Raw genomic sequence first — 18,362 nt, 5'->3', positions numbered from 1 at the left:
TACTGCAGGAGAGCAGGGAACTGACACGCATCTTTGCTGGCAACTACTTGCAGCTTCTGTAGACTCGGTATGTTTAGAATGCAAAAGGTATCTGCAAAAGGTTCTGGTCTTGTTGTCTAGAAGAGCGGAAAATAGCTAAATATCATCCCTTATTTTTAGAGATGGAGGCAATGTGTTGGCATGAGCTGTCAGCCAAGGATACATTCTGAAGCACAGTGTCTAATTGTACATCCCTCCTGGAGATTTAAAACTGCCTCTGTAGAGAAACTATTTCCTTGTGTACTCTAAGGGCTTCCAAATCCTTTACACTGTGTAACCCCTCTCCATCTCTGCTGTCTCAGGAACACTCTTAGAAAAGACTTCTGCCATCAAGAGAAGCAGCTTGAATTGTAATCTTCTAATCATTCTGTGTATTGTGTGCATGTGAGTTGAACCACCTGGTGTTTATGTGTTTTAAGCCATCACTGGAGACAACCCAGTTACTCTTGAATTACAAAGAGCAGCTGCTATTGGTTAGTCTGGTTTCTATATAAGCTGCACAAAGTTGTAGTTATTATAAGTAATTCTTAGCATGCTGTACAACAGAACAAGCTGACATTCATTGCCTGTGTTTAGAAATGCAGTTGGGCATATCATTGCTACGTGGTTGCAGAACAGTGTGAAGATCATCAGCTCTTCTGTTTTTTACACATAACTAAAGCACGTTTTAATTCACATTTTAACTTCAGGGAGCAGAATGTTAAATGGTATCGAACCAAGGATTCTATAGGCCTTGTTCTCCCCTCTATTAACTAGAAGAAAGCCAGCAGGGACTGGAGAAATGTTAACCAATAACATTAGTAGCATATTTGACTTCACTCACCCTGAAATTGCTCTGTTTGTAATGGTTAACCGCCCTGTCGTAACTTCACAGCAGGAGGGTAATTTCCCCATCATAGGAGTCAAGATAAAAAGAATGAAAAATTCTTGCCAGCACCTGTGTTGAAATCTACTTGAAACAATGATCATCACTGTACGCTTAGCAGTTCCAGGCAGGAAGTCTGAAGCAGTTTTGATCTTGCAGAAATTAGTGGGGAAAAGGAGATGATGTTAAAGGAATTCAGATTGAATTGAAGGCATTTTCTGTTTATTTTCTGCCAAGGATATCAATCATGAACAAAGGAAAAAAGTCAGGCACCAAACAAATCTAACAAAAAAAAGGCATGATCAGCAGTGAAATGCCATAAAGAAACCACCGTGTTGCCTTTTTCTTTTCTGGATTGTTGGGGCCTGTCTGTGTTTTCCAACACAACTAAGTGATACTTTCGTGACTTGATTGTGAAGGCTTAGTAAAATTCTCATTTATATTTGAGAGGGAAAGAAATGCCTCCAAAGGCAAAACAAAAAATCCCAAGATAAGTCGATGAGATGTGATTGGAGTGTGTTGTTCACTTAACCGACACCTGCACGAACCTCCCTGCACACCAGTGCGACAAGATCGGGTTGCCAAGGAGGAGCCGCTCCTGTGGAGGCTGAGCAGAGCCTTGCTGGGAGCCCAGGGGAGGCTGTGCTCCCTCCCCGCCGCTACCGGTTGCCGCCGTTGCCTGTGGGAGGTGGGCCCTGCTGCCGGGCCCTGCTGCGGGCTCCCCCCTGTAGGCAGTTCTCAGAGCGGAGCTGAACGGTGCTCAGACAGCGACCTTCCCCCGCACAGACAGGTGGCAGCCGGTGGCTTTGGCTACGCAGGATAACAGCGGTCATGACTAACCCCAGCACGAAGGGGTCGTTCCTCTCACAGCCGATGGTGAAGAGCGTGTTGGTTTATCGCAATGGGGATCCTTTCTTCCCGGGACGCCGCATTGTCATCAATGAGAAGAAAGTGTCAAACTTTGAGGTCTTCCTGAAAGAGGTGACCGGTGGGGTGAAGGCACCCTTTGGAGCTGTGCGTAACATCTATACGCCCCGGGCTGGGCACCGTGTCCGGCAGTTGGAGGAGCTGCAGAGTGGAGAGCAGTATGTGGCTGGTGGCAGGGAAGCCTTCAAGAAACTGAAGTGAGTGGCTGCAAAGTAACTAAACATTAATACTGAACCTGAATATCAGCATTTCAGACCCCTCTCCCCTTCTCCTGCCACCCCTTATTAGGTATTGTACGAAAACTGACTAAAGGAAGGTCAGGTATTTGTGACTGAAAATACTGCAAAAGAGCTTCAGAGCTAAGATATAGAACAGCTGCAGTTTTCATCAGTCACACAGTAGCATCTCCCTGCCACAGCAATAGAAACAAGGAGACAGTCCTTTAACCCTAAGGATGTGCTGCATTGGCACGGTGTGATGGATGTGCTTTGCTGAGGGGCAAGTGCCTGTGTTCGTGCTGGGTGATATTAGGAAAGAAGCACCAGAAAGGAAAAGTGTTGACAGTACTGTGGTTACAGCCTTGTTGGGAATTTAATTACCAGCATTTCCTTTCTCTCCATCCATTCTATTAGTATGGGGTAAGCATATAACATTTTTCTGGCCAGAATAGTAGAGTCTCTGCTGCCATTTAAAAAATGACTGCTATTTATTTATTTATTTATATATATATTTTTTATTTATTTTCTGCTGCTGGGACACCAAGAATTAAGCTGACATTTTATCAGGTTTTGACTGGAAAAATATCGTGGGGCACACTTGAGCTTTTATGTGCACTTTCTGAGTGGAACCACCAGTAGAGGTTCTTAATTCTGGCAATGAATTTCGCTGCCTCAGCTGCCTAATTATATGCTCTGTTCAGTCTCTGTGGTCATTAATCCTACAGCTGACTTGAAAAATATCTCAAAATTAACAGTGCCTTTTCTGTGAGTGGTTGGGAATTCCTATGATAAACTACCTGCCTCGTGGACTCTTGCTTGTCTTGATCAGGTACCGTTGAGGAATCTGCATTTTTCAGGAGAGCTCAGTATGTTTCAAAATGAAGCTCTGTGCTTAATGAACAGGGTTCCTATCAGCACGCTCACTGCTTTTGTCACTGTCTGCTTCCAGAGATTTATTGATGTTTCTTGCACTTCAGTGGCAAAGCAAGAGAGGAAGATGTATGACAGGCCAAATAGAAGCCCCTTTTCCATGTCGAATGCATTGCTGCATACTCAAGAAAGAGCTACCGTGTCTTTTGTTATTAATTTCTGTTGTCTTACAACAGAATGAGTGGCCTTAACATTGTTAATTGTCAGCACATCTTGTTTCACCTTCCCATATGTGTTGTGTTTTCCACAGGCTAAAAGTAAGTAACTGTTTTCTTTGTATGTGCTGTGTAGAGAATTAGGTGCCTCAGGTTGATTTTTGGTGGAAATAGCATTTATTTTTGTTATTAAATTTTTCATGATTAGAGTTTTGTGGTTGCAACTTGCAACAGGATGCCTAAATATTTGAGGTCAGCAAAGAATACTTCCAGAAAATGTGACCTCAGGCACTCAGTAAAAACAAGCTGTGCTATATATATATCCCTTGAGAGTATGTTGAGCTCCCTTTGGCAGGGATGGTCTGGATGACTTTGAGATCTTTTCAATTTCCTTGTTCACTACTGTTATGTGTTTATATAGTGCTGTGAAAGTAGGCAGCATTACTTAAGGCAGGGGGTCTGGTTCTTAACTAAACTGTAGACAGAAGGGTAATTAGGGTGACTGCTTAGCCAGGCAGGTCAGAGGAATGGGGAGACAATTGGAAGGGGTGATATTCTGGAAGACACTGAGAGAATTAGAGAACAGAGTATATTTGTGTTTGTCTCATGAGCAAAGATAAAGCAGTTGCAGCTGTTGGAGACCAGTATTTCTGTCATAAGGGATCAGACTCTTGTCTTACAGAATTTTAGCTGTTTATTTTTTTAATTTGAAGTGATGCTTATTGGCTTGATTCATGTTACCATAGACTAAGCAGGGCTGAACTTTGAAGTAAAGACTTGTGGGGCACTCACATGCGGGAACATCATGGAAGGGGGAAGTATCCAAGAAAAGCAGGAGCTGGAAGTGTCAGTGTTCAGCTTGAAGTGGCACATTTATTGCTCCACAGATGCCTATAATAATAGGGCATAATTAGATCCAAATCTTTCTTCCCTATCTTCAGTGATTAGCTTGATTACTTTAAGCTTTAGCACATGAACTTCTGCCATTCCAAGCCTGGAATTGTAACATCTTGAGATATATTATTCTGGAGTGTCTCATTCTACACCGTTGACAACACAGAGAGCTAGAAACAAACCAAGGTCCTGCAGCTACTGTGAGCTGCATTCATGAGAAGGCCAGCTCATGAGGCTTTTGCATTGCTGGTAATGGACTAGAGCTGGTGCAGTCTGGGTACCTGAATAGCTGCCTGTTCATCCAGTTTAAGGGTTACTTATGCTTGGAGACTTATTTAACTCCTTTTCTTTAGAAAGGCAACATACACCTAGTCTACCACTGTGTGTTTCAATTGATGTTTTTGTGCTAATGCAGCAGGGAATACTCTAGAGGAGTGCTGTGATGTTCAAATGTTTGTGGGTTCGTTTGCTTGTTTTGTCCTTGGATTTTGTTTATTCATAAAATAATTGTGAAGATGCTCTTATTGTGTCATGATAAACCAGGATAAGATGTTTTGATGTGTCTGAGATGAGGATGTCTGAGAAAGGCTGAAACTCAGGTTGTGTAGATCCTTTTGAATTAGCCAACACACTGGTTGAACTTGAGTATGAAGAGGGGCTTTAAATGTATCAGAAACTTACTGTGAAAAACTAGGAGGAAATATGGTAACCTAGAAAACTCTGCTAATCTAATATTGTGCTGATATTTATAGATGCATCCTTCCAACAAGTAGATTACTGGTGGTCTCTACCAAGTGCCAGTGATTGACTTGAATTTAAATGGATAGTTCTCCCTTACGTTTTGTATTCATTCAGAGGGCTAGCTTATAGATTTATATTAAGACTCCTTCATTAAAATCTTGAATTAGTTATCATTTATGTTACTGTGAGGCGTGGTAAATTTTAAGAGCTTCAGTGTTAAAAAGTATAAAATATCTGTATCCTCTAAGCTAGATGCTGCTGTAAATAATCAAAACTGATTTTCTTCCACAGTTATCTGGACATAGGAGAAACAAAGAAAAAGCCTGCTGAAGTCAATAACGAGGTAGGTTGTCTGAAACATTTCAGATGTAAACCTGCAGTTAGTATCAGTGACATGTCTGAGTTTTTGATATATATTTAGTATGTTCAGAAATAATATGATTATCCAGCATTCTGGATAGAACATAGTATTTCAATGATAATTCCTCTGATTGCTCTGAACACGATGAACTGAACTGATGGTCTTCCATTCAGCTTTCTGAATTGCCATATCTGCTCCTAAACTACTAAGAAAGAAAACTGAGTGGTATCATTCTTGCTCTTCAATCTTTCTTTTCATTCAGAAAGAGGTGATTGTACTGTGAACTTCAGGAGTTTTGGACAAGGAAATTTTCTTCTCTGCTAAAGAGACTTTTCAGATTGAAAAATCATGATTAATTGAAATGCTTTTTCCAGTCACTGCCAGTGACAATTGTAAACTTCTAATGAGTTCTAGCCCAGTATCTTCTGATCTCACCTTTTTCTTTTGAACAGTTATGCTATTAACTAAGGACACAACTGCAGGCTTCCAAAAAATTCACATGTGGGTTTTTGAGTCATGTGGCACTGTATTTCGTATTGTACTTTTTAATCCTGTATATGGATAGTAGTGATTCACAACATCTGAATTTCAGCTTTTGACTGACGAGAAGCATCAACTCACAAATGTTTCCATTTCTTCTGTCTTGCCAAGTTTCTAGCTGTTTAATGATTTGAGTCACATGTCTTGAGATGCCTCGTGCTAGAAGACATTCAGAAAAGAAGGTGTATTGCCACAGTTATATTTGCTGTGATATTTTGACACATCTTGTTCAGAGGCAGTGAAATATGACACGTGCATTTTGTATCTTTATGAGCTATCTTTGCTTGTGATTTTCCTTTTTTATTTTTTTATTTTTTCACCAAGTGAGCACAGTCAACAAGAGGGGTCTGGAGCACAAGTCTTATGAGGAGCAGCTCGGAGAGCTGGAATTGTTTAGCCTGGAGAAGAGGAGGCTCAAGGGAGACCTTATTGCATTCTACAACTTCCTGAAAGGAGCGTGTGATGATGAGGGGCTTGGCGTCTTCTCCCAGGCAACAAACAGGACCCAAGGAAAAGTCCACAAGTTGTATCAGAAGAGGTTTAGACTGGGCATAAGAAGGAACTTTTTCTCTCAGAGAGTGGTCAGGCACTGGAATGGCTGCCCAGGGAGGCGGTGGAGTCGCCATCCCTCGCAGTGTTCAAGTGGCATCTGTATAGGAAGCTAGGAGACATGGTTTAGTGGTTTTCTGTAGGTATGGTAAAGGGAGGATGGTTGGACTAGATGATCTTGTTTGTCCTTTCCAACCTTGTGATTCTGTGATTCTATGAAGGTCAAATTCAACAGGAGGTCATACGTATGATTTACAGGAACCATATAAATTTGCTCTTAGCTGGATTTTTTGCTCCTCTGTTTATGTATGGAATTAACTAGAACATTCTAGAGAGAGCTCTTTTGCTTTTGTGTCATTGTTTGTGTCTCCCCGTTGTTAAGGTATTTAACAAAGAAAACAGAACAATTAAAAAGAATAAGGAAAAAAAATTAAACACTGATGAGTCAGTCAGGTATACATACACCTCAGTTGCCGAGCTGTATAGGAAAATAAGTAACATATCTATACATCTGCACTAAGCTTTCTGGTCTCTTTTGTCCATGAATTCCGTATTTCACCTACTTCATTTTCTTGTTTCAGTCTTTAGACTCTTCTGAACAGCCTTTGTGAATCCTGCTCAAGCTATTTACTTGCTGCAAGGCAGGCAAAATCAAATAATTATTCTCAACTTTAGTTGTAACAGATCACATATATACTTTTTTCCAGAGAGAAAAGGTCTTTTCCAAAGCTCATGAATTTGCTGCAAACCTTTAACAGATTCTGATTATAACAGGAATTCTAAATATTGGAGCAATTATTGCAGAAGTCGTTCCTTTTATTTACCGTTGAACATTTGATGAGAGGCTTCTTTTACTTCTGTACTCAGTTCTCACTGTCTATTATCTGAGCACTTCCAGCTATCTCAGGGCTTTGAGGAAAACCAGTAAAAAACATCCGTTATGTCAACTCTCTTTTTTCCTGCTTGGCTCACTTTGCAGTCTCCATGATCTCCGTGGAGAGTTTAACTCTCCATGTTAAGTTTAACTTTATGTTATTGATTTATTTGAGGAGTCCTAAAAATGAAATGAAACCTGTTAATATTTTACAGATTTTTTTTTTATCTAGACTTATGAATAACATAATTATTTTGGGGAATAGGAAGGAGTGCTTTGAAAGTATGCATGAATGGAGACATTTGTGGTCAGGTCTGAGTTGTAGAGTTCTCGTGAACTTAGAGGAGGGGACATCAGGGAGGTTTGCTGACAGTCTCATACATAACTCCAGGCTAAAATCAGGGTGTGTTTTTAGGCCGGTCTTTGTCAGGACTATTCCTGTTCTCTTTGTCCTAGTGCAGAAATATTAAGCAATTCTCCTTCATCATCTCCACCTCTTATTTCTCTTCTCTCTCTAATTTCATTTCTTTATACTTCCCCAACCCCCCCCCCCCCAAAACCCAAAACAAAACATTTTTAGAACATGGAATTTGTCAGGGCTCTTGCATTAGTGCTCTGGACCATAGGCCATTCACACTATTTCAGTAATAATGCTTTTACTGTGAGACTTGACACTGCAATGACTACTCATAAAGCTTGCTCTTGGGGATCGCCTCCCACCCTTCTCACCTGACACCTGTTCATGTCCCACAGAAGCCTGGTCTTCCTCTGAACATGACCTCAAGGGTGAGCAACCACCGAAATAAATGCCTTTGTTCTGTGTTACTCCTGTTCTGTGTTACTCCTTGGATGTTGTGTTGAGGGACATGGTTTAGTGCGAACTATTGATGGTGGGTGAACAGTTGGGCTGGATGATCTCTTAGGTCTTTTCCAACCTTGGTGATTCTATGATTCTATGAATGCTGATAGTGCATCCAGATTTGAGGCAGTAGCTTTGCTAATGTTGTTGCCCTAGGAAGAGTTGGTCTTAAAGCTATTAGCACTGGTTTTATTATTCGACCTAAACTTATAAAGAACAGATGATGGGGCCAGACTTTTTTTCTGTAGCACTTAGAGATAGGACAAGTAGCAATGGGAGCAAACTGGAACAAAAGAAGTTCCATCTGAATATGAGAAACAACTTATTTGAGAGCAACAGAACACTGGAACAAGCTTCCCAGAGAGATTGTTGAGTCCCCTCCGGAGATATTCAGAACCTGCCTGAACACTTTTCTGTGCAGGCTACCCTAGGGAATCTGTTTTAGCAGTGAGGTTGGACTAGATGATCTCCAGAGGTCTTTTCCAACTTCTACGACTCTGTGATGCTGTGGCTTTCTCTATACCAGATTTTAGAAGTATATCAACCTTGGCCTGGTGTTGATGACGGTCAGATTTCTGTACCTACATAGTGCTGTTTATCAAGGATTTGTAAGATGAAAAAAGATGGCAGAGAAGCACTGTTTGGAAAATTTGGGGTCCGTGGTTAAAGATGGTATTACTATGATTATGTGCAAGGGAATTAATTCTGGTTGCATACAGCACACTTTGACACTTGTTACCTATTAAGTAGGATTTTGTAGGTTGATCTCCAGCAAACAATTACATATTTAATTCCAATTCTGGTTAGCAAAAAGGAAAGAAAAAGGAATAAAGGCATACTGCATGTTGTGCATTTGTAGGCAGCTGTAAGTCTTTATCTGTATTATTTAAGCTGCCAAATGTTTGACATCTGTTCTTGCAAATATTTAACGTTTTTTGAACAAAGCATTTCAATTACTTTAAATTAGTATAGAAATAGAAAATGTGTCAAAATAGAATAAAACAAGAAAGAATTCTTGTTCAAGATGCAATATAAATACTGTGACCCAAATTCATAAAGAAGAATAGATGAAAAATACAAAGCAGTAATTTATTACTAAACTGTCTTCTCACTTCTCTCAGGGAGTGACAAAATATATTAAGTACTATATCAGGAATAGTCCCTCTACAAAAGTCTGTAACTGTGAGTCTGATCTTCTAAGGAAAGTGCTCCTCAGGAAAAATAATAATAATGAAATAAAACAGCAACAGTAAATTAAGTAATCTTCTTTACCTTAAGTGTTCCAATATCTTACTTAAAGAAATCCCCTAGTGTCCTTTCTTATAAGATGATGAACTTTAACATCTGGGAATGGATTTCTAGAGGCCCCTTCTAACCCCTAGGATTCTGAAAAGGGCAGTATTAGTTTTGCCTAGAATGACTTATTTCTTTTTTTAGCTGAAGCATCTCAAATACAATGGTTCTGATTGACTGCGTGTAATTAATGAATATACTGATGTTATATTTAAGAAATACACAGGAGAGCTAGGCTAACAAGTTGTTATGTTGAAGAAGAATGGATGGAGCATACCCTTATCATGGGCTTACTGAAAGACTCCATAAGGAACAATCTCCAAAAGAGATCCTTCCTCAGTGATAGTCAGCCCTTAAATGGTATCTAGCAGAGGTGGAGCTGGGCTTCACCCCTTCCGGTAGCACAGGAAGAGTATTGTCAAGATAGCTTGTGTTTCAGCCTTTTTTGTAGTGCATCAAGTGCACATAACACTTTATTTTCTAGGGCTTTTCTTTTAAAAATATGTATTACATATAAAAATATTTTAAATATGACAGAAATAACAACAGTTATAATCTTGCAAAATAATTGTTGTCTTGGTCTCTGAGACACAGTTATTAGTAATAGTTGAGTCTTTAAAAACATTATTAAAAAAAGACCTTATCCAGTCTACTGAAATGCATCAGGTTTCACTGTTTTCTTCAATGAAATTATGTTATAATCTATAAAATCAATGATAGATTTCTTTAATCCATGTCTGGTCTCTTAAAATCTAATTTCTTATTATCTGGTTTCTTAAAATCTAATTCTACCAGTCTAAGACTTCCAAATGACTGAAGTATGGAAGTCAAACACACAGATAATAGGAAATAGCTATTTTTAGACATCCGTCTATCCCAGCTATAGATTTGAAATTGTGGTCTTGTTCTTTGTAGAATAATTTGGATTGGAAGGGACCTTTTAGATCATCTAGTTCCAACCTCCTGCTATAGGTGGAGACACCTCTCTCTAGACCAGGTTGCTCAAAGTCACATCCAGACTGGCCTTGAATCCTTCCAGAGAGGTGGCATTCACACCCTCTCTGGACAATCTGTTGCAGCATCTCACCACCTTCACAGTGAAGAATTTCTTTCTAATATCTAGTCTAAATCTACCCTTTTCCACTTTAAAGCCATTTCCTCTCATCCTGCTGCTACATGCCCTTATATAAAGTTCCTCTTCAGCTTTCCTGTAGGCCCCTTCAGGTACTGGAAGGCCGCTATAAGGTTTCCTCTGAGCCTTCTCTCCTGTAGGCCAAAGAGCCCTTACTCTCATAGCCTGTCCCCACAAGGGAAGTGCTCCAGCTCTCTGATCACCCTGAAGATGATCAGAAGTGCAAGATCTTGTATTTCTGTGTGACGCTTTGTGTGTAGACCACTATTAATAGAGGATAACGAATGAAGAAGGACTACATTAGCATATCCTCTCAGTTTCCCGATTTTTGAGATAAGCTTTGAATAAGTAACATTTGAGAAATTATCAAGTACATCTTCACAAATTATCCACTGCTGTGAGCTGCTAGAGCAGGTGGGATTAAAAACCACATCTTCATTATCTCTCTTCATCCACTGCTAGGGGTGCGAGTGCTTCCTTGACCATTTGTACTACACTTCATTTAACATTAGCTGCAGCGCAGCAGTTTTGGAAAAGCCCCAGCTGTTCCATAGTTCTCATGCAGCTGTGGCACCAGAACAGTGTGCCAGTCAGCTCATTTTCACAGCACTGTTCAGATATAAGAGAAGGATAAACTAGAAATAAGGCAGTGAACACCAGTGATGAAGACAGACAGATTGTATGAGTAAATTTTTATCTGACTCAAGTTTTTCACTGATATAGCACTACTCTTTTCCTTCTGTTTTGCTGTTGTCCCAGCAAGCAAGTGACAAAATGTCTTTGCCCTGTATCACTGTGGTAGCTAACATGCATGGAGGGCTGAAGCAAGCTTCTTAGAAAAAGTCTTTTAAAAAGTTTTTAATTCACATTTGGTGGCTTTTGCAGCCAGCTAATCCCCCAGAACTGTCACATTTATCTCAGTTTAGACTTTCTGAGAGGAGAGTGGGGTACAGAGTAAATCTGAATTTCTGGCTTCTCCCTCTTTAAACCAGAGAAAATGGTAAGGAAAGGAACTTCTGAAAGGAACATGTGAAACCTGTGCACTGCTCAGATGGCATCCAGGCTCTTGATTGTTTTGAAGCCCCTGGCGGTGCCCTCCTGCTGTAATAATATGTCTCAAAACCTTTAATTAAGTTACTTATAGAGAACATACCAAAAACATTTCATCCTGGCCCAAGCTTAAGCTTTGATACAAGATATTCCTCAGGCATGTGTCTGTCCTTCACTTCTTTTGGCAGCTGAGTTTCATGTTTTGAAAGAGAAATTTGTGTTCTGGTGAAGGTGATCTGCAAGTATAAATACGTTTTAAATGATGTGCCTGAGGAATCTAGCAAATCTCTAGAGGAAATCTGACCAACATAGTTACCATTTGTTTATTGTAAGAGTAATTGTTCGCTAAAAAGCACTGAAGATTATTTTCCAATTATTATGTGTGCAGTGTGGACATTCATATTTCTTCAGACATTCTCTCTGATCTAAATGGTCCCTCCCTGTGCTCTCAGAAAGATTAATTTTACTTGTCGTTGGGTAAGGTTTGTGGGTAAGTTGCTGAAGAATGAATGGGGCTTTAGGATTTGCAGATTCTGGGGGTAGCTATTTGTTAGAGAAAACTGTGTTGTTCAAGGAATGGAACAATATTACAAATATCTAAAATTACCAAATTATACACATCTAAATTGTAGGAATTGAGTTGATGGGGCCGGACTCTTCAGCAGTGTGCAAGAGCAAGGTGCAACGGGCAAAAACTGCAACACAAGTTCCATATGAACATAGGGAAGAACTTCTCTTTTTTCTGTGTACAGGATACAATTATCTTAAGGTTAGGAATTGCCTGAAAATCACACAGTCACATAATGGCTGAGGTTGAAAGGGACCTTTGAGTCCACCTGGTTCAACCTCTGCTCAAGCAGGGGCAGACAGAGAAAGGTACCCAGATCCATGTCCAGGTAGCTGATGAAGATCTCCAAGGAGGAGACTTCACAGTCTCTCTGGGCAATCTGCATCAGTGCTCCATCACTGTACAGTAAAGAAGTGCTTCCAGGTGTTAAGAGAGAGTCTCTTATATTCCAGTTTGTGCCCACTGCTTCTTGTACTGGCTCTGGGTGCCAATGAAAAGAGCTTGGCTCTATCCTCTTTGCATGCTCCTATTGGGAATTTATAGACATTGATGAGATCCCCCCTGAGCCTTCTCTTCTCCAGCCAAATAGTTCCAGCTCTCTCAGCCCCTTCTCATAGCTGAGCTGCTCCCACCCCTTCATTACTTCAGTGGACTCTGTTGAACCCTCTCCAGTATGCCCAGGTCTCTTCCACTTGGGGGGTGGCCCAGAATTAGACATGATACTCCAGATGTTGCCTCACGAAAGCTGAGTAGAATATTCCCTAGTAAATATCTTAGAAATTATTCCAATATGCAAAAGTTACAGTCATCTGCTACCAAAACAATGTAAACTCACAGGAGTAAGTGTGTTTTCTGTGTTTTTGTTGTTGTTTTGTAACACACAAACACAAATGGTGGTGAACAAAATTACTGTACACAGAATATTTATATATCTGGGAAGAAATTATGGATAAAAGTCCACTTCATAATTCTATGCCATTATTAAAACAAAACAAAACCCTACTATTTTGTAATTCTACATCTGAACAGCTCGATTGCTTCTACTGCTGTTAGAAGTCTGAGTAAGGAACTTATAGTTTCTCTGAGGTGCAGTGTAATTAGGAGTTATACTGTGGGTGCGATATGGGAAAGGTAAAATAAACTAAAAAAAGGTATGAAAATGTTAAAGAAAATAAAAGAAAAAAAAAGGATATACATCTTTAATCTCTTGAGCAATATCTTTAATAGTTAAGCTTTCTATTACACTGTTTGGTATTTAGTATCTTGGTAACATAATTAGGAAAACAAGATGTACAAAACAGATACTCTTCCTGAGTGTTTATAATCTAATACCAGGAGGATTTGAAGAAGAATTGTCTAGATATCCCATTAAAATATAGCTGTGTCTTTTTTTCTCTAATTGCCTTGTAAAAGTTACTGTTAGCATAGTCCTGTATGAAGAACTATGCAAGAAGAGATACCAGTGCTGAAGCTTTTAATGCTGCTGCATGTTAAATTTGCTTACTGTAAAGCATTAAAAACTTTTAACTCTGATTAAAAATGAGGAAAAAAATGATCTTGTTATGATTGATCTTTATTCTTCAGCCGTCACTGTTCACAGGTTTAGGCCATTCTGGTCAGCCATGAAGATCAGAGGCTTCTTTTTGGTTTAAATGTGTAATGAATTTAGGAAAGATGCTCAAGCTCTGAGGCGTAAAAATTGTAAGAATTGAAAATATTATGTTAGTGACATAAATCAACATCACAATTTGCTTTGCTTGGATAGTATCTGCATTATTGATCCCATTGTTGTATATGTGCAATGCAGTGTAGGTGGAGTATCATGCAGCTCAGAAGAAATAGGAGTTATTCTTGGGATCCAAAAGCAACACGGATGTGATGTAATTTTGGAGCCCTGCACAGACTAAATGCCTAAATGCCTGGACAGATAAAGCCATGCTATAATCTGATTTAGGAACTCTGGAGGTATGGCTCCTAATCAAGTGCCCCTGAGCTATAACACATCCTGGATGAAATATTTTTCTTTTCAGGATTTAACAAAATGAAGCAAAACTTCCCCTAGATACATGGGGCATTTATGCTCCAGTTCTCTTACCATGGGTGAAAAGGAGGGTGATTTACCTTGGAAGTAAGCATAGTGACCCCAGCTATTTCTTTCAGAAAAGAGTGGCTTTAAACACTTTGGGAATTCTATAGGATCCTTGTGATCTAGAAGACACAGTGAGTCTATATGTGCCTGTTCTGTCTGATATAGCTCATTTCCGACTCATCTCTGCTTTGTATGGGCTAAAAAGTTTGTGTACAGCTGTGATGTTGTGATCTACTTTATATATACCTGAAAATCCAGCCAGTTAATAGGAATTTGAATATTCGTATTCAGTTGTACTTATGCCAGCAGGAAGGCCATTAGTCTTTTGCTCAAGGCTGTTTTTACTATCCAGTGTACCATCTAGCAATGTAACATGGCCAGGGAAAAGTAAATTATCTAGATTTATTACTGTGTAGGATAAATGAAACATTTTTGTGCTGACAAAACTCCTCTGTGAATCTGATTCATATTTAGTCAAAATGTACTAGGATGCCCATTCCTAAAATGTCACATTCCTATGAAGTAGGTAAAATATTTCTTATGTTGTAATAGCCTTAGAAAAAGTAACTTTTATCTTTCTGATTTGCTTTTGATCACTCAACCTTGAACATTCCTTTGTTTCACATCATCGGATGGTGACTGTATGTATAAATGGGGTTTTAGTTCTTTTGACCCCTGTTCTACCCTAAGGGAATGCAAATATTTGTTCTCATTTTTTTTTTCCTGTGCACATTGATTAACAAACAGGCAATTGTAACAAACTGGTAAAGCCACGGCTCACTGCATGAGCTGATAAAGTTGGTATGTGACATTGTGTTGAAATATTAAAACTTCCAAAGCTTAAAGTGACGTGAGTAATAAGTGAAATGTTAGTAGTGCCCAAGATATTATTAATAAACCATTGAGAAAAGCAAACTTTTAAACTGGTATAAACCAAACTCACAGAGCACCTGGTTCAGAGAGGTGAGGTTTCTTGGCTGATGTCTTTCTGCCACCCAGCATGGCTTCATAAATTCTGTAAACCCATAAATACTGCTGGACAGGACTCTCTTCTGGTAAGAAAAGGAAATAAATCAGTGACACCATTTCTTTCCCAGTCCTTCATGGCTGCCTGTGAAATTACTATCAGACAATTATTACACTGGAGGGAAAAGTCAAGCTAAGAATGTCCCATTCCTATTTTGAACTATTCTCCAGTGCATAAACATCACTTCATTTTTGGAAATTTAATATGCAGCATGGTAAGTTCAGAGGACAATTAAAATACTACTTAGTGAGCAGTATACTTTTCTGATATAGGACTGATTCTCTGAAGTGTCACACACCTTTCTCAAGTCCCAGGTACCCAACAGAAACAAACGTTGAGCAGTTTGCTAAATCTGTCCTACTTTCCAGCTTCTGGTTGAATAGAATATGTGAAAAATGTAACACGGCACTTGTAGAAGAATCATAGAATCACAAGGTTGGAAAGTACCTACAAGATCATCTAGTTCAACCATCCTTCCATTACTGTTGCTACAGCAAGCCACTAAACCATATCTCATAGCTCCTCATCCAGACGCCTCTTGAACACTGCCAGGGATGGCAACTCCACCACCTCCTTGGGCAGCCATTCCAGTGCCTGACCACTCTCTGAGAGAAAAAAATTCCCTCTTATGTCTAGTCTAAACCTCTCCTGGTACAAAGAAAAATCTTTACGCATAGGGAGAAACCAATAATTTTACATGAGCCGAAAGAAATAGGTAATAATTTGCTGCATCTCCATTTTAGTGATTATTTTTTTCTTTTTACTGGCTATTTGTGAAGAAATGAAAAACATTCTTTCTAAGGTTTTAGTTCAAACCAAAGTGTGGGCTGCTCAGAGACCTTACCTAAATAGCTGTTTTTCAATTACGGCACTTTTCCTTTAGTGCTGTACATCTAATCTGTCCTTCTTAATATAGCAAGTATTCTAGAACTGAGTGCCAGGACCATCTACAATATTTGAAAAAGGTTGACTTCTTTTAGTTGATCTTCAGTCTTTCACAGTGTCAGCTGAATGTAAGCATTATAGAAAATTTTGAATGAAAACTGTATTGAGTTGATGTGTAAATGTACGCACATACACAAACAATGTATGTGGTTACATATAGCTCTGTATGCATGCTTGTTCAAAATGATTTCCACAGAAAAACTGTTTTTAATATAAGTATTTATGATAGTAAGCCTGAGTGGATAGGTTGGCTGTTGATTGTTTTGTTTTGTTTTTGTTTTGCCAGCAGTCAACAGTGGAAGATGTAAGTACTTATAGTAGATTATGTGATGTCTTGTGTGTGTTTGCTAAGCGTGTTGTACATGATTGTTAAATTTCGTGAATATTTAGCATATTTTATAACAATAAATGTTGTATAAAATGTCATAAAGTAACTGTACTTTATTCTGTTGGTTTTTTTTTCTAACATTGCACCAGCTAAATGCTTAGCTGCCTAGTGGCTTTGTGTTTTCAAAGGAGTGTTAAGAGGCACTCAGCTGCAGCTAACATTCACCAGCGCATATTCAACCTCAGTGAGCTGTGCCTGAAGATGTGTGCTTAGCTCTAAGAGACACTCTGTAGAAAGTATTCTGAAATTCATTTTTTTTCCCCACAAAGATCTTTGCTCCTAGAGCCTCGCTGATGTTGAATTCAGCTGTTTTACTTTTCTCAGGCTCTGCCAGGCACTTCACTAAGTTTATGAGCAGGTAGCAGCTGTTCTCTGCATTGAGGAGGTTCCAGTGTACTCTTATTGTAAGGGAGATTGTACGAAGGAGGAAATTCTTGATAGAATGGTAGGGTAAAAATTCTGGTGTTTTTAAGAGTCAGAGGTCCCATAGTGAGTGCATTTCCAAGCTTAGGTGGCACTTCTTGCATTGCAGATTCCCATCTGATTAGTTTTATCTTGTTTGCTTAAGTTTCAATTAGTATTATATTTTCTCCTTCCTGTTTTAAATGTTTTGTGTTACTGTTGTATGTTGCACATGAATATCTTATGGCAAATTATGAAACAAGCATTTGGTAGTAGGATGTGGAAACTGCTCTTTGATGGACCCTCCAAACCTCTCTGAAAATGAACAAAACTTAAAGATAAAATCATAATGGCCCAGAACATTGACTAATGTAAATATGCTCAAAAATGCTGATGCAAATGGGGAAGAAAAGGATCTAGGGGTCTAGTGATGTTGATCTGTTAATGTAAGCACAAACCTTCACATCTTCATTAATGTGTAACTGTAGTGCCTTAGGGGTCAGGCTATTCCAGACAGTGCAATGTTGTGGTACCTCCTACATGAGAAATACCAGCAGTCTCATGTATTCTTTAATTAAATCCCCTATCTAGTCTTCCTCTGGAGTGAGTTTGCATAACTCTACATACTTCAAAGGAACTGCACTGATTTGTAGTAGCTAAATACTTGGTATTTTATTGATGTCTGCCACTACAAATTTAAACATTGTGGCTTGCTTTAGAAATTAAAGCTCTTTTCACACCCAAAAGCAGTTTAACATTAGGCACAGAAGTTGTTCTAAACAATATGAGATAGAAACTTGAAGATTGTGGTGGCCAAAAAAACCCACACCTGTCCAGTGTTTTAAGCACACCCATATTATCACAATTATCTTAGCATTTCTATTTGCTGCTTCTTATGGCCTTACATTAGCAAATCACAGAATCACAGAATTGTAGGTGTTGAAAGGGACCTCTAGAGATCGAGTCCAACCCCCCTGCCAAAGCAATTAAATACTATATTAACATTCTATTTCCACCTTCTAATACAGGAGACAAGTTTGATTTAGGCATATTTAACAAAATCATACAAATTTGTATTTTGTTCTGCTGTAGGCTGCATTTCGAAAAATACTGAGTGTCTGTCCACGCTGACCCTATCTTACCATTTCCTGCAGCTTCGTTGTCTGAGAACAGGACCGCCTTTTATGCTTCAAAAGGCTGCCAGAAATATTAATAACTCCTTGAGAGAGCAATTTAAAAGCCAGACTTGCAAGGTGATACCACAGTATCTATTACTGGCAGAAATACAATCCTTTGAATCATAAATGAGCCCTTAGCATTTGTCAGGTTACGTGTTTTCTCAGGGGCCTAGTGATTAGGCTGCATGCAATAACACCATGGTCTTCTGAGTGGCCTGCCTCAAAATTAATGGTTTCATCAGCTTGTAGGAACAAGTAAATAATTGGGCACACCTGGGACTATCCTGAAGAGCTTCTGCGCATTTAGGGAACGCTTTCTAACTAGTGCTGGTAAAGTG

General features: G+C 39.2%; 1 protein-coding gene across 4 annotated transcripts in view; it reads left to right on the top strand.

The window, feature by feature from the left end:
• Window positions 1–963: 963 nt before the first annotated feature.
• The window catches only part of DCDC2 (doublecortin domain containing 2), a 48,753-nt gene continuing 31,354 nt past the window's right edge, over window positions 964–18,362 (top strand). The window contains exons 1-3 of one of the 4 annotated variants that reach the window (XM_032442512.1): window positions 964–2,028; window positions 5,061–5,112; window positions 16,343–16,360. In XM_032442512.1, the coding sequence (XP_032298403.1) occupies window positions 1,736–2,028; window positions 5,061–5,112; window positions 16,343–16,360 (363 nt within the window). In that variant the 5' untranslated portion in view covers window positions 964–1,735. The remainder of the gene's footprint in view (window positions 2,029–5,060; window positions 5,113–16,342; window positions 16,361–18,362) is intronic. The other 3 variants (XM_032442510.1, XM_015854766.2, XM_032442511.1) reach the window with 3 other exon arrangements.

Source organism: Coturnix japonica, chromosome 2, assembly GCF_001577835.2.
Source record: "Coturnix japonica isolate 7356 chromosome 2, Coturnix japonica 2.1, whole genome shotgun sequence".
NCBI lineage: Eukaryota > Metazoa > Chordata > Aves > Galliformes > Phasianidae > Coturnix > Coturnix japonica.
This window is presented reverse-complemented; position numbering and strand designations above follow the sequence as displayed.